The sequence below is a fragment of the Lontra canadensis genome, unplaced genomic scaffold (assembly GCF_010015895.1).
Source record: "Lontra canadensis isolate GAN:19392208 unplaced genomic scaffold, GSC_riverotter_1.0 scaffold2, whole genome shotgun sequence".
In the NCBI taxonomy this organism is placed as follows: domain Eukaryota; kingdom Metazoa; phylum Chordata; class Mammalia; order Carnivora; family Mustelidae; genus Lontra; species Lontra canadensis.
Genome location: NW_022630996.1, coordinates 64,709,904 through 64,725,947, shown reverse-complemented (window position 1 = coordinate 64,725,947; position 16,044 = coordinate 64,709,904). Strand labels below are relative to the sequence as shown.

At 36.5% G+C, this 16,044-nt stretch overlaps 1 protein-coding gene across 6 annotated transcripts in view; it reads left to right on the top strand.

Annotated features, from left to right (window-relative positions):
* CDK14 (cyclin dependent kinase 14) overlaps positions 1 to 16,044 on the top strand; it is a 582,313-nt gene that overhangs the window by 146,295 nt on the left and 419,974 nt on the right. For all 6 annotated transcript variants that reach the window (XM_032875564.1, XM_032875554.1, XM_032875517.1 and 3 more), the window contains 2 exons: positions 92 to 337; positions 13,438 to 13,532. In XM_032875564.1, the coding sequence (XP_032731455.1) occupies positions 92 to 337; positions 13,438 to 13,532 (341 nt within the window). The remainder of the gene's footprint in view (positions 1 to 91; positions 338 to 13,437; positions 13,533 to 16,044) is intronic.

Below are 16,044 nucleotides of genomic sequence, written 5' to 3'. Positions count from 1 at the left end.
AATCAGCATGCTTTCTAGAATAATAAATCTAGTGTTTCATGATACTAAAGTTTCAGTGGGGAGTTTTGAATTTCTTTTTTTTTTTTCCTAGATATGTGTCACAAAGATGTCTACACGGAACTGCCAGGGAATGGACTCAGTGATCAAACCCTTGGACACAATTCCTGAGGATAAAAAAGTCAGGGTTCAGAGGACACAGAGCACTTTTGACCCATTTGAGAAACCAGCTAATCAAGTGAAGAGGGTGCATTCGGAGAACAATGCTTGCATCAACTTTAAGTCTTCCTCCACTGGCAAAGAGTCTCCCAAAGTTAGGCGGCACTCCAGTCCCAGCTCGGTGAGTGCAGTCTTCTTTTCCAGCCGGGAAGCTGAAGGATTGTCCCTCTTATAGTCATGGCTGCTGTGCTGGAAGAGGACAAGGGGCTTTCTCAGTGCCTTATTATGTGCGCTCTCTCAGGGTGGTTTAGTGTTTTGGGGGGAAGAGAGAGCACAAATCTATATACAGACTCTTTATTCATAAGTACCCAGCAAGCAAATGAGAAATGATTCGACTAATTTTTGGAAAAATCTTTTTTTTCCTAGTTGTTTCCAGTTAGAGGATTTATAATGAAAGATCCTTTGGTATTTCAAACCCTTGGAAGAGGATATTGAACTTTACTGTTTTTGTGGGCAATATAGTTTTGGGTTTGGCAAATTCACAAAGAAGGTCATTTCAGAGTAAATGTTCAAATGTATTCACTTGTCTTGTTCCAGTTTGTTTTCAGTGTAACTGTTTTTTTTTTTTTTTAAAGATTTTATTTATTTATTTGACAGTCAGAGATCACAAGTAGGCAGAGAGGCAGGCAGAGAGAGAGGAGGAAGCAGGCTCCCCAAGGAGCAGAGAGCCTGATGTGGGGATTGATCCCAGGACCCTGGGATCATGACCCGAGCCTAAGGCAGAGGCTTTAACCCACTGAGCCACCCAGGCACCCCCAGTGTAACTGTTTTAAAATTTAAGAGCTAGATGTTGAAATTGGTCTCCTTAAGGAGAAATCCTGTTCATTGTAATGAAATTTTCTTACTCATGTAAATTAAGGCAAGTCTTGCCTTTTGACCTAAGAAGATACAAAGTTCTGAGGTGAATTTTTTACCATAAATTTTTACTGAAACTTATATTTCTAAAACCGGCTTGCATTTAGCCTTGTAAAAACCCTTATGATCTTTTAGAATTAAGTACTTTTCAGATTTAGCTTACACTTAAGAACCTTCTGAGTAGATGTTCTAAGAGTTTAAAAGGTAAGAGGAGGATGCTAAGAGAATTTTGATTCTATCATCCTGCTAAGAAACATGCCATTCTACAAATATTAAATATTAAATTTGATGAGGGCAAACAGAGCCAGAAATGTCAACTGCTAGAAGAGTATTGACACTTCAATTCAGTTAAACTGTATGACACTGCACAAATCTGGTCACATTTTGTGTTAATGAAGCCAAAATAAATATTATCAATGCAGCATTTGTGAGGAGCATTGATTATCTGCTTTTTTCTCAAACTGACCCTATAGTCTTGTCTGTGAGCGTGAGGTAGCGTCTGTCTAGGTCACAGATACATCACTAACTCCTGGGAGAACTTTTAGATTTAGTAGCATTTTAGAAGAAAGAAGTTGTTGGGAATGATTAAGCCTATGTTATGGAAAGAGAATTATATATATTTTACTATGTAGTTATCATAGTATTATATATCAACCTAAAATGATATATAGAAATTGGCATTTTCAGATATTGCAGTGAGGCATACTTGTACTAAAGAATTATTTACCTTTTATCTGAAATGTAAATGTAACTAGCTGTCCTGTATTTTATCTCAATACTAGTTATGATCTGCTGGTGCATTTCTTCTTTTGTTGCTCAGATTCTTTCTACTTTAGCCATTGTGAGCTCTTTTAGGTTGGCTCTTACGCCTTTTTGAGATGTCTTCGTCCCTTTGTTTTTTTGAACACGTCCTTACCTTCTGGTCCTATAAGACATTTTTGGCTTACATTGTGTTTTTCTCAACCCCAGATCTAAAACCAGCCATATCTGCAAAGAATCTCAGTTCCTCTTACTGGAAAGTGATAGTTAGAAACAAGGTTGTGGGTGCTGGCTGTGCTTGTTGCTACTGGGGGTCATGTAGTTTTAAACATCAGTGTGTGCATCATAATATAAATGATGACCATGGAGTTTCCATATTTTTAATATTTAATAAGGAATTAGTTTCGGTTCTTATCAAGGAAAGTTGAATCTTGCCTGATGCTTTTTGTAGTTCCTCTAAAGTTCCATGTTATCTTTACTAAAGTAATGCTGAAACATAACTTAAAAGATGAAATAGACGAGTCTGGGAGGATCGCAGTGGCATAGGTTTTGAAACTCCTCTCATGGCTAGAACAACTAGTATAGTAAAAACAAAACCAGTGGGTAATATTGACAACAACTACAGTTGACAAGTATCTCCATGCACCTCAGAATAGAAGTGAGGGAGACCAGACCATGTACAGTTTTCAGAACTGCATGGTATTAGGAAGTGTGAGGATGGAAATCAGGGAAGGGGAAAGGATTACTCCTCTTTGAGACTATTCTCAGAAACACTCCCCCCCCCACCATTGCCATCAGGTACATATTGGCAACTTGTTGGGACATTCTTAGGACAGTGACAGCAACTGGGAGGGACTTTGATGGCTTCTGTGAGTAGGTGAGTGCAAGGAGACCAGGGTAGTTTACTGATATTGGAGTAGTCTGCTGGCCTTTCTGTGGCTTCTCTAGATTGTCAAATTGAAGCACCATTCCAGGACAAAGCCCTGCACTGAATAGAAAGTGCTCAAGCAGACTTCTGTGTAGGTCCCATTCAGTGGGGGTGCAAAGGAAAGGCATGGTCCAGAAAGAAATGTTGGAGCAAAACAGATGAGGGAAGATCTCAGTGTGTGCTAGATTGTCTTTATTTTTTAACTTTGTGAAACAGATGAAAGAACTTTATTCCAGGAAGCTAGAAAAGCTATCTTGGCCACACCCCTGTCTTAAACTACTGAATAATTAATTTTACTTAAAATAACCAATAGAAAAATTATTGGTTGGATCCTATACGAAATCATGAGAAAAAAAAAGAGACAAAAGAGCAGAATAACATTGTTACAAATAATGAAAGCAAGTTAGAAGGAGGTGAAATTATCTTTACTTGCAGATTTTTGATGACGTATCTGGAAAATCCAAAAGAATCAATGAAAATACTCTAAACAGAGAGAAGTTAGAGAAATAGGTTATAAATTAGCATACAAAACCCAAAGGAAACCTTTATAAAAGCAGGAACCACTATTGAAAACTGATAAATAAAGCAAATGAGTAAGCATTTATTTTCTGTGATTCCTACGTGAAATTTACCCCGTGGTAACCTGGTTTTTGATGGGGGGAGGGGACTGTGAATTTATCTTTTAAAAATAATCCCACTACTACATCAAGAAAGAGTAATATATTTAGGAATCACAATTTGGTAATCCCTGGTGAAGTAATACATGTAGGTAATGATTGTCAGTATTTGCGGACATCACCAAGAGCAATAGCCAGACATTATGATGTCCTGACAGAAGTTTACACAGAGCACCAACAAAATTAAACCTGAATCTGAGCAGGCCTCGAGATCTAACCACCGATTTACAGAGTACAGAGGAACACATCAAGAGAGGATTTTCTCTGTTGTGTTCCTATCCCCAAATGTATTTCCCCTGCTTTTTGACTTAATACATGGTGTTTGTAATCTTGTGCTGCTGTAAAAGCCACATGACATACTATGATTGAATTTCTTTCCTTGAGTAACTTAAAAAATTTTTTTTTCTTGAAGTATAGTGGACACCACAGTGTTTGATTAGTTTTAGATGTACAACATAATGATTTAGCAACTTTATCCTTCTTTGCATAACTTTTAGATTTTCTTAGTTGTAATTGCTTTCTCTTCATTTATTCATAATTGATATAATTATTACAATTTCAGTTACAAATTGAGGTCCCAGATTATTTAGTAAAACTATGAAACTTCTGAAACAAATCAAAATCGGGTAACCTATCAGTTTTTCCTCCCCTTGAGATTGTCTTTGAAGTTGTCAGTCCTTCTAATCTAGTCTAGACTACTTGATCTCCAAGCCTGCTATCCTGAAAATCTTCCTGAAAAGTTCACCATCTTTCTGAAAAGTTTCTTTTCTATCATTTTTATGTTAAATACCTAAGCTTTGGGCCATGTGTCTTTCTTGTTCTTGGTTTATGTCACTGAGCATATGACCATGCCATTTTTCATACTTGGTAACTTGATTAATTATCTGGGTTTAGGATTCTAGTTTAGAAAATAAATTTTTTTCATAGCCTTTTGAAGACATTGCTTTGTTCTTTTCTAGGTCCCTTTATTGTTATTTTAAGCCCTAGACTATTCTGATTCCTAACTCATTCTTTGTGGAAACTTCTAGGACTTTGTTTTCATCCCTGATGTGGACCTTTTTCTTGGTACTCAGGGAATCTTTTTAATTTTGAAATTAATTTCTTTCAGTTTCAGAAAATATTCTTTATTATTTATTTGTTAATTTTCTTTCTGATTTTCTCTGCTTTCTAGACATTTAAAAAGTTTTTCATGCTTCAATTAAATTTTTAATTAGTGCTAATATTATTTCCAAAAGCACTTTCTCTTCAAATGTTCTTTTGAAAATCAACCTGTTCTTTTTCAGTGAATAATATATTGTCTCCTATCTTAAAATTGAATATACTAAATATAGCTTGGGGGAATTTTGAAGAGTTCTTTTTGTTTGTTTGTTTGTTTGTTTGTTTTTTACTATACTTCCTAAATGATCTTGAGTTTCCATTGAGTTCTTTATTTCTGTTTATTTTTTTGGTCTCTGCATTGTCTGATGAGATTTTTAATTTTGGTGAGTCTAGATCATGCCTTTGGAAAGAACTCTTGACTGAGTTCATATTATGAATAATGTGCAAAATAGTTGATAGGAAGTTCTTTGTGCCACCGGTGCTTGTCAAGTGGAGGCCTTAGCGTAGGGAATGTTAGAGAAGACCTAGTCATTTCATAGGAGAACTATCAGATTGTCAGTATAAATCCATCTTTTTTCCTTGGCTGAGTTGATCCCCCAGAGCAAACTTACTAGTCGATTTTTTAGGATATGAAAGCCTAACTGCTCTTTTTCTGAGATGATCAAGAAGGGGCCCAGGGTCTCCCAGTCCTACACAAACTTTGTTGTGCTTTGTTTCCATTCAGTATGACTCTTCGTCGTGGTTTCCACTGTACTTGTTGTCCCAGTTCTGACTTGTGTGGTTCATCCTCTTCAGAGAATAGCCTCTGCCAGGGTTCAGCGTAGGGCAGACACCTGACTGAGAAAGGCAAGTTCCCAGGGCAATGACCTGTTCTTTAAACCCACTCCAACTAAGCACTTCGCTTTTGGCCACTTGTTGAGGTTCAGTTTCCAGTTCTTGAGTGTTTCTGGGATTCTGATTTCTTGATTTATGCCTTTGGTCATTGTCCTTGCCAGTGGCCTCCCATCCATCTGTTTCCCATCTCCAATTTTTTTTTTGTATCTTGTCTGCATTCTTCTTACTTGTTCTATTTGCTGTTGTGAGTTATGACTTTACTGTCAATTTAGTACAGACTCGTGAGGGGGAGAGATAAATACATGTGTTAAAACCACCATGTTTAACTAGAAATTTCCACTGTTTCTTACTGTTAGTTTCCTTTAGATTCTCTTTCCTGAGTTTCTTACTGGGCTTACCCTTTCCTGTTCTACCCCAGGAAGTCTTTCTTATATATCAGACCACTTATATTACTTTGTGTGGAAGCTGCTTTGCTTTCTTTTCTTTGTAGGAGTTTTTGCCTCCATTCAATATGCCTTAGAAAAAAATGCCTTTGCTCTTTTCTCCTCAAGTTGGAAATGGTTTCTTTTCTCTTTTAGCATGGTGCTATAATACTCTGTTTTATTCTGAGTTCTTTTTACCTACTGCCTTTCCGCTCTCTCCCCCGTTGCAATGGAAGAGGGTATTTTATGATACTCTGTTTTATGGAAAGACTCTTTTCCTTTGGATTCGTTATTGGGCAGAAAATGGAGGCAGTAACACTTCCTATGTAATACCACTCTATAGCCCATTCGATAGTGTATGGGTCTGATCATTTCATACCCACTGGCATGGGAACTTTAGGACATATTTTGTTACAAAAATTTTTAAAGGCTAATAGACACCAGAATAGTCCCTTTACCCAAGGGCCAGCGAGATTAATGCTGTATCTTTATTTTATTGTTATTTCTTTGAAGTATTAGTTACATTGAATAGGCTCTGAGAGCACTGTTGAGGAGGGAGAAAGTGAGCACAGGTGTGTCATTGCATTGAGTCCTTGTTTTAGTGAGGACAACAGGATAGCTGCTCTTTTTTCTTGGGATTACTGTGATGCGTGTATTATATGATACAACGTCTTCCCAACTGGGTATATATCTCTCCCCTGTTCACATACTGGTCATTGCTAGGAATCCTGACTCAAATCGAGAAACCCAGAATACCTTGACCTCAGAGACTATCACATTCATCTGTATACTTCCTGAATTTGTTTAGATGGTAGCACTTCAAAATTGTGATTTTATTTGAATTGGTATATTTCAAGAGGTATTTGACAACTTTTATTTACTTCAGACATTTCTTGAGTATGTGATCTTCCTGGGCTTCCTCCCTGGGTAGTGTTTGTTACTGTCACTGGCAGGGCACGCTTTCTTTCCCCTTTTCCTACCACCTCCTCCATCCCAGCTGTGCTCCTCAATAGTTAGAGCTATTGAAAGTGCTATGGGAGACTGCCTGTCTTACTTGCCCAATTTAGAAGGGATTTCATTGAGCTGTGCTATCATAAGCTAAGCTTAAAGAGAACATATTTTCAGAAATTCATATTTAAAGCCCTGTATACATTGTACCACAGAGTGCTCCAAATGTACCTCCTCCCATCTCCAGATAAATCTGTATCCATGATAGGCAGGCCCAGTCTGAAGAGGGAAAGAAGGAGCAGGCTTGAGAGTCCTACTTCCATTCTCAGGTGTTTATCAATGGGGTAGGGGGGAAGAAGGGTGTCTTATCTTGGTATTGCCTCCTTCTTGTGCTGACTAGAACATTCCTAGATAGAACCAAGCCCCCTCCTCGGTTGTTATCACCTGTGGCACTTGGATCTCTCTCTCTGTGTAGCAGCTAGATCTATTTTCTAATCATGTTATGTATCAACCGTGGATTACCTTAGTGTGACTGTGTAATCAGGCTAGACATACAGGATGATAGAGCCTCTTTCTGAGATCAAAGGCAGAAGGAAAATTAGCAAAGGAAGATTTCACTTGAAATTCTTGTTTAATTAGGTCACACAAATGCTTCCTACCTTACCCTCACATCCACTCTCAAAATTATAATATAATACAGTAGTGCATATTGTGGTTTTCCTCTAATTCAGGGCGTCAACAGTAATTTAAGCAAGGGATTATATATGAAGGTTAAAATCAATTTTCCATGAGTTCAGTATGAAACTGTAAACATTCCTATAGCCTTGTCATGGTATCATTAGAATGAACATAGAGGTATACTCATGCAGTGTATAAAAATGCAGTTAAAAAATCCATCCCTGCTTTTAGGAGTGGGGTTTCAGTAGATGACAAATTTATTCATAATCTAATGCCTCTTCCATGAGGATTAGGTCTTCATGGGAAGATTCCACCAATGGAGTAGTGGTAAAGAAAATAGATCCTTGATTCTAATTAACTTCGTTTGATTTCTAGCTCTCCCTTTAGCTATAGGATGTTAGATGAGTTATTTACTTCTCCAGTCTTTAAAATCTTCATGTTCAAATGAGGATACTAATAGAACCAACCTCAGGGTGATGTTACGGGGATTAAATTTAGGTGCTGTATTTGAAGTGATTACTCAAAGCCAGGCACATAGCAAACACTTGATATTAACTAGCTGCCATTGTTAATTACACAAACAGTGAACTAGAGCTAGCAAAGGCTGAGAACGTCTCTTTCATGGCAGGGTGGCAGGCACCATTCAGCTGGAATATTATCTTCATTTTTTCAGTATCTGTGCCAGTGTTCCCCTCCATTGGTCCATACAGTTGATGGTTCTCTGTACCTTTATTCTAGTTTAAAAAATATATATTTACGTTATCTCATTAAATTCCACATCTCTGTGCAGGTAGTGTTGGTTGGTAATTGCTGATTAGCCCTCAGTATTTCCAGTTGTCTAAAGTGCTATCTTAAGCTTGCACTCTAGTAGGGAAGTGATAAGCAGAGAATAGTTGCCCCATGAAGCTGTTTCCAGTCCACCTATGCACCTGACAGCAAAGAGGCAAAGATACTATTTAGGGTTGAGTACATACGGGTTTGATCTAGCTTCTGTTTAAATGTGATGATTTAATAAAGTTGCAAGAAAAAAAATTGGCAAACCAAGGGCCTGAACTTTAATTAGCAAACAAAATAGGACCTCTCCTTCTGAATTACTCTTACTTTCACTCATTTGATGGGCAGGATTTTATTATTGGCCTCTTTAATGACTTCGCAGGTGGATTCCTTATTTGCATGTGTAGTAATTACAGATCAGAAAATTTCTGGTCATTTAAAATAGGGAACTGACTTTACAAGACTCTAATCCTAAAGCTCAGACTATCTTAAAGTTATGCCCTATTCCATAGGCCCATTCTTTTGTAGATAAAATTTTTTAGAGAGACGTTATATGTGTATGGAGCTGTGAAGCTAGCATGATTGATCTGTAGATGACAGTGTATTCCTACAATGTATACATATTGGTTTCACAGGAAGAATAACATTGATTGCCTTAGCATCAGATGTGGCAAAGTATTAATTTTCTGCCAGCATGTATTAATAGGGTGTATATGGACCATGGTAGTTAATGTATCCAAATACACTTAATTAGATAAATAGAATACTTTGCACTATTTGCATCTTCTGTTACTTGAATTTCTTGTGCATAAATGGGGTGTGTTTTTTTTAAAAAGCATATTCTCCTTGTTTTTCTGATTTTCTCAATTCTATTTCTTCACATAGAACATATAGTATGGTCTGTATCTTCAAACAATCACATCAACTCAAATACATAAGGCAGTTTATGAAGAGTGAAATATTTTAGAAAATTATTTGTGCCTTTTCAGGAAAATGAAATATTGGCTTCCTGTTCTTTTACCAGTGTTGTGTGACTGTGTCTTGTACTTGCTATAAATACACATTAGCAGTTTATCTCCTAATAGGAGTAAAGAGGTAATTTTCTGCTGCTGCTTCTTTCTTGAACTTAGATTAGATTTATTCTTAAAGGAGCACAAAAGCAAACATAGACTTCTCATTCTAATTTTAAATAATTTAGAGTGGAACTGTGAACACAATATTTTCCCCATTGAAGATCATTTTATACTGAAGTTTAATATAGGTTTTAAAATTTCTATTTAAAACTTGGGCTCAGGAGGGTGATGGTAAAGTGTGACATTCGCAAGCTGTTTCCCGGTGATGAAAAATGCATGAGAACATAACCCACACAGGACTAGTCAGGAGATTTTGAATGTAATTTTCCATTAAGTTTTACTTGATTCAACTCAACACATGGTTTGTACCTTACAAGTTTTATGAAGAAGAGAATACGTGGTCCACTGTCTTTATTAATCTCTTCTTAGTATGTCTAATTCATACTACTTTCAGCCTTTCTTCTCTTCTAGTATGTGTGTATGTGTTTATATTTTCTTGTGTGTATTGATTCGGCTATATCCCTGGGTCTTAAAATGCCACGGCTTCTGTGCCACATATTTATTTATGAATTTTCAATTTTCATTTTCTTTTTCACTCACACAGCTAAACTATTTAAGTTTTCCTTTTATTCTTAATTGCAAATTACATTGCATTGTGTTCAGGAAAAGTAACAAGATATTTCTGCAATTTTGGATATTGAATGTGGTCATTTTTTTGGTGGATGTTAAATATGTGCTTGAAAAGAATATATTAATATGTGTATTAGATTAAAATGGTAATTCTCATATTCAGGTTCATAAATCCCTTACTTATTACTTGTCTGCCTGCTTTGTTGATGTCTGAGTGATGTATGTTTGTTGCCCATTATCACCATGAATTTGACAATTTCTTATCTTACTGCTACCAGCAATTATTTTGTACATTTCAAAACTATGCTAATTGATTCATACTAGTTTGTGAGTATTTGTGGCTATTAATGTTCATTTTTATGATATTACTAATTTAATCTATTTGTTGTTTATGAATTTTATCTTGTCCATCAGTATTGCGATACTGCATTATTTTGTAAAATTACATTTTTGCTGTATTTTCAGATTTACTCATTTTAATTTTACCTCTTCTTAATAGCATATTGCTAGACTTTGTTTTTTCAATCTGAGAAATTTCTATTAATAAAGGAAATTTGATCATTTATTTTTATTATAATCAATCCAATTGATGCTATGTTTTACACAATCAATATGGTTAAACTTAAGTTCTTATTTTATGAACTTTTACTTAACGCGTTTTCTTCTTGAGCACCCCCTTCCTCTGACCATTCACTTTTTATTTCATCCCTCTCCTCATGACATGGTGTCCTTCTGTTCCTTTCTCCCTAATTTGTCTGGGATTTGTGTATCCAATTCATGTTATTTGTGACGACCTTTGAAGAGTTAAGAAACATAGTAAAACATATGCATTTGGAGTTACTCAGCTTCTGCAGTCTGTCCTGATCAATGGAAGACATCTCAGCCTGCCGTTGCTTCTTTTTTCCTAGTGTTCCTTGCCTTTTTGCACTTCGCCTATCACTCCAACTACATCTCATATCGAGAGAATACAGAATTTTATATCCAGATTTTTTTTCTGTAGATGGCAACATTGCAGCTTTTCCATCCCCCCGACAGGACTATTTTGAGTATAGTTTTAGTGATTCAGAATCATTTCCACTATTTATTTTGAAAATGTTGCTGAACTGTCTTTTTGCAGTCATTGTTGTCTGTGAGAATATTTTGCCAATTGGATACTTTTTCTATTTAGATGCAACCTCTCCCTAAAGTTCTCTAGGAGAATTCTCTTCAAACATTGAGCTTATCACTTTTTAATGAATGTCTATTCTTTTATTCACTGCCCATTGAATATTTTATTTCATTGATTAAATATTTAATCTCTAGATTTCTAAGTGTTTCTTCTTAAATGTTGTAGTGTCTCTGAACATACCGGGTGTTTGTATTCAGAGTTATTCTTTGCAATGTCAACTCTCTTACCCAGGTTTTGGTTTACCTGCCCATTAAGTAGTATGCCTTTTTCCCCAGGTATTGATTTCCCTGAAAGGATTAGTGATTTTTGATTATATACTCATTTCTGTATTTTAGAATTACTGTCAGCTTATTTGGTTTTCTGTAAATCATCTGTGGTGATCGTGTGAGAGAGCAGGGATTACAGCTTGGGGGGGGGATACTCATCCTTTTTCTAGGCAGTGGCTATTTCCGTCCTTGCTCTGCCCCTCTGCCCTGAATACTCATCCTCTCAGTTGTCTCCTCTGTGCCGATGTCCCTGCACTTTGCTTGGGACACCCCGTGCTCAGCTGTGCTGATTAATTTCACATTTACCTGGAGACTCCTGCTTCTTTTCTTTGTAGTACTCTTCTTCTCCAGGTTGGGGCATTAGGTCACCCCAGTCTTTTCTCTGAAGTTTTGATTCTGGTTTACTGTCTGTCTTTCAGAATTTCTCAAAATTTCTGATCAAGTATTAACATCCTTTCTTGTTTCCCATTCCTGTTTCTGGTTTATTGTTTTTGAAAACTATCTTCTCAGTCACTGCGGCATTTTGGGTGGGAAGGAGGTAAGAAGCGTGTGTTCCACTTGACACATGGTGTCTTTATAAATGATGGGAGTCAGATCCATTCCCAGGATGTTATGTTTTTTGTAAGTGGTATAAGAGCACATGCTCAAGGATAGTGTGCTATAAACTTTCTGCAAGAGGTTCTTTTCCTGAGCTTCTAGAATTCATTAATTATGCAGTATTACAATCACCAGCAACTTTTTATCAATTATTTATGCATTTATGACTGAGATTGGATGATCCTTTAAGATGCTTTTAATTCCTCATATAATTATCATTTTCTGATATGTTTTGATATTACCTTTTTATAGCGACATGAAAATAATAGACATGAAAATAATAAATAAAAAATAAAATAATAGATATAGCGACATGGAGCATAGCACTCCCCATTTCTTGCTGTCTGGTCAAAGTTGAGGCAGGAGCAGGAGGGATGAGACTACTCACTTTTAGCACTTTTATTATCTTGATGGGGTGTATCATGTCTTCGGGAACAGTTATTTTGCTGCAGCTAAACCTTCAAGGGTGGTTTATATGTAAGACAGTTCCTTTTGTGTTAATGAGTAATATCTGAGTGATACATTGTTGATTATTTGTTTGCATTATTGTGAAGAGGTGTTGGAGGAGTACCTTTATCTGGCTGAATATCACACGGTCATGATTTATAATAGGGGTCAGAGAGTAAACATTTTCAGTTTTGTTGGCCGTGTCATCTCTGCTGCAGTTGTGACTCTGTTGTAGGTTTCAAGTCATAAGGCATATAGAAATGAACATGCATGACTGTGTTCTAATCAACTTCGTGGACACTAAAATTTGATTTTCATATATAGTCTTTTCATGCTAGAAATTTTATTCTTCTTTTGACTGCCCCCTTTAAAAAAGAAAAGTAGAAACTTTTCTAAGTTTGTGGGATGAATAGGTGGTAGTTTGGTGCTGCCAGCCCCTAATTTAGAAGATTATATAATAACATGGAAAATACTCATTATATGTTGAGTGGGGGGCAGGAGAAGCAGGTTAAAATCAGTATGTTTAGTGTAATCTCATTTATGTAAAAAAGCAGCCATCAGCATATAGATAGCACTGGAAGAAGAGATACCAAAATATTAATGGTGGTTCTTTCTTGATGGACAGATAGATCATGGGTAAATGTAAACTTTCTATATTGTGTTTATTTGCATTTTCTGTTTTGTATCCTGAATAGTTATTATGTTGTTTTTTAGAATAAATTATTCTTACATCAGAAAAAAGTTATGGGGCACCTGGGTGGCTCAGTGGGTTAAGCTTCTGCCTTTGGCTCAGGTCATGATCTCAGGTTCCTGGGATTGAGCCCTGCATTGGGCTCTCTGCTCGGGGGGGAGCCTGCTTCCCCTCTCTCTCTCTCTCTCTCTGCCTGCCTCTCTGCCTATTCATGAACTCTTTCATTCTGTCAAATAAATAAATAAAATCTTAAAAAAAAAAAGAGAAAAGTTATTTTAAAAAGTGACAGTATCTATACATTTTTAGCAAAATTGGCCTATTTATTGTTGATTAGTTTGATACAATCTGTTTTGTTTACCCTCTGCTCCATTTTTAGCCAACAAGTCCCAAATTTGGAAAAGCTGACTCATATGAAAAACTGGAAAAGCTAGGGGAAGGATCTTATGCTACAGTATACAAAGGGAAAAGCAAGTAAGTTCATTTGGTTTTTAATATTGCACATTGAAAATGTACCTGCTCTTTTAATACGGGTTATTAGCAATTAACAATATTTATTTAAATAATTCTCCTTTAATATACAGTAGATTTTTCCTTCTCAGTTTTTGTTGTTGTTTTAAGAAGTGTAAAAATCAGCAGAATTGGTTTTCCCTGCTAGCAAACAATTTTGCAGACTTGTCTAATTTATCTTTTCTGTCCTACCCCTGCCCTTCTCCCCCAACACTGAGGCTAGAACCCTCAAATGAGAATTCGTTTCCAGGTGAATGATATGATTAATTTCTTCTGGAGGTTTAGTGCTTGCTTAAGAATAAGAGTACTGATTTGACAAAGTCAAATATATTGGCCATTCTTGTGTTTTTTTAAATTGAGCTTTTACTCCATCTGAAGAAATCACTAAATTAAAAAAAAATGCAGACTTTTTCTTTTTTCTTATCCGAGTATTCTGACATTATACTACATATATTTTCACATGGAGAAACAACCTTCCCTCCTGTTGTCATCACCACCCCCGCCCCATGCTATCCTGAGATCGGGCACAGGTTTGGATTCTTGAAAAGCTTACCTCTGTGTTTCTGATCGGCCTCCTCCCTCTCTCTTATTGATTAAAGAATGCGGAGTTACTGTATTCAGTGGCATGCAGAAATATAATGCTGTTTCTCAAATAACTGTAGGAGATAGAAACCTTGCCTTACCGTAATAGCATTACCAAATAATGTTGAAAATTAATTTTCTGAACCATCCCTGTTTTTTTTGTCTCTCTTTTAAGTCATTATGGAAGATAGGAAATTCTAACCTAATTAATTACATAGAAACATGTAGTGGAAAATTCTCTGAAGGAACATTCTAAACACATAATTGGAAATTTTGACCATTTAGGTAATCTTTGGCTTTTCTGGAATATAGTCTTATACCTTACTTATTTTTTTAAGAAGATTCAGAAATATTTCTGACAAAGGAAGATATGTAAGTAAGGATTCAGGAATAATATAAGTAACAAATAGTAATACTAATTTTGAGATTTTGAATATTTACCAAAAAAGTCTTTAAAAAAAATTTGAATGTGGGGCTCCTGGGTGGCTCAGTGGGTTAAGCCTCTGCCTTCAGCTCAGGTCATGATCCCAGGGTCCTGGGATGGAGCCCCGCATCGGGCTCTCTGCTTGGCAGAGAGCCTGCTTCCCCCACTATCTCTGCCTGTCAAATAAATAAAAATAAAATCTTTAAAAAAATATTTGAATGCAAAAGAAACATGATGGGGAATTAAAAAAAAAAAGGGCTGTTAATGACTTAACTCAAGGGTCTGAGCATTATAGAAAATTGCTGAGCAAATTTTAATAGAGGTTGTGTGTGAAACTCTATATTCTTCCCTGAAGAAAAAAAAAAGTTATTTCTCTAGTATATAAAAATTACTTGTGCAATTAATGTTTATAACATAAGGATCACTACACTGGATTAATCAATTATTTTGTATAATGTATGGTATATCTGTTGTCTCACCACTTCTCATGTTGCCCTGTAAAGATAGTTCCTATAATTATCACCTCCATTTCACTAGGAATCCTGGTGCTTGGAGTTTTTGCCACTTGTCCAAGTCTACACGGTTGGTGGCAAAGCTTGTTTTTGGCTCACATCTCTCTGGTTTGCAGGCATTCTTTTCCTAACCATTATACAATACTGCTTGCACAGTATAAGGCCTTCCTTGGAAAGCCTTGGTCCTTGTTGAATATTCCAGATGGTTTGCACATATGCTCTGGCTTGTTGCAATCATGAATCAAACAGAAGCAAACATATTATTTCATTATAAGGAAACACAACAATGACTTTGAAGTGCCTTCCCAAAAAAGATGGTCTCAGCTGATATCCAAATGTAAGTTAATAACTCTATTAAATGTTGAACTTTGTGATTTATGTCAAAATCTTGGAGATAGTTGAAAAATCCTCCATTTATTATGCTCGAATAAATGGCTGTCTTTTAAGTAGCTGCAATCTTTAAGAAGGACGGTTCTGCACAGTTAATACTCTTCACTCCAGCAGGCCTGAATGTATCTTGTCAGCATTTCTCAAGCAGCTTCAAGCCCGCTGGTCACATGTAGCATTTAATTTCCTCTGGCTGGAGATGAAAGCCACTGACCACTCACCTGCTTTAAGAGAGGACAGGTTGCCTGTGCTTGCTTGCTTTAGGGTGGCAAGGTCAGGCCAGAGCCCAGCAGTTACGTGCCATCTAGTGACGCTGGAGAGCTGAGTTTGATGTGTCCCTGAAGTGCTGTAATTTAAATAGTCAGCCGAAATGTTGTGCCCCCCCATTCTAGGACTCCTCATCCCCCTCCCATACGTGTCAGCACCCCGGCTCCATCTTTAAACGTTATCTTTAGCATCTTCTCCAAGAGCAGCTATCATTATCTTGTAGTAGAGGTGCCTGGTATTTGCAGAGATCTCACTGATTTCTAGTTTGTGAGTGCTTTATAACTACACCTTGAATCACACGGGT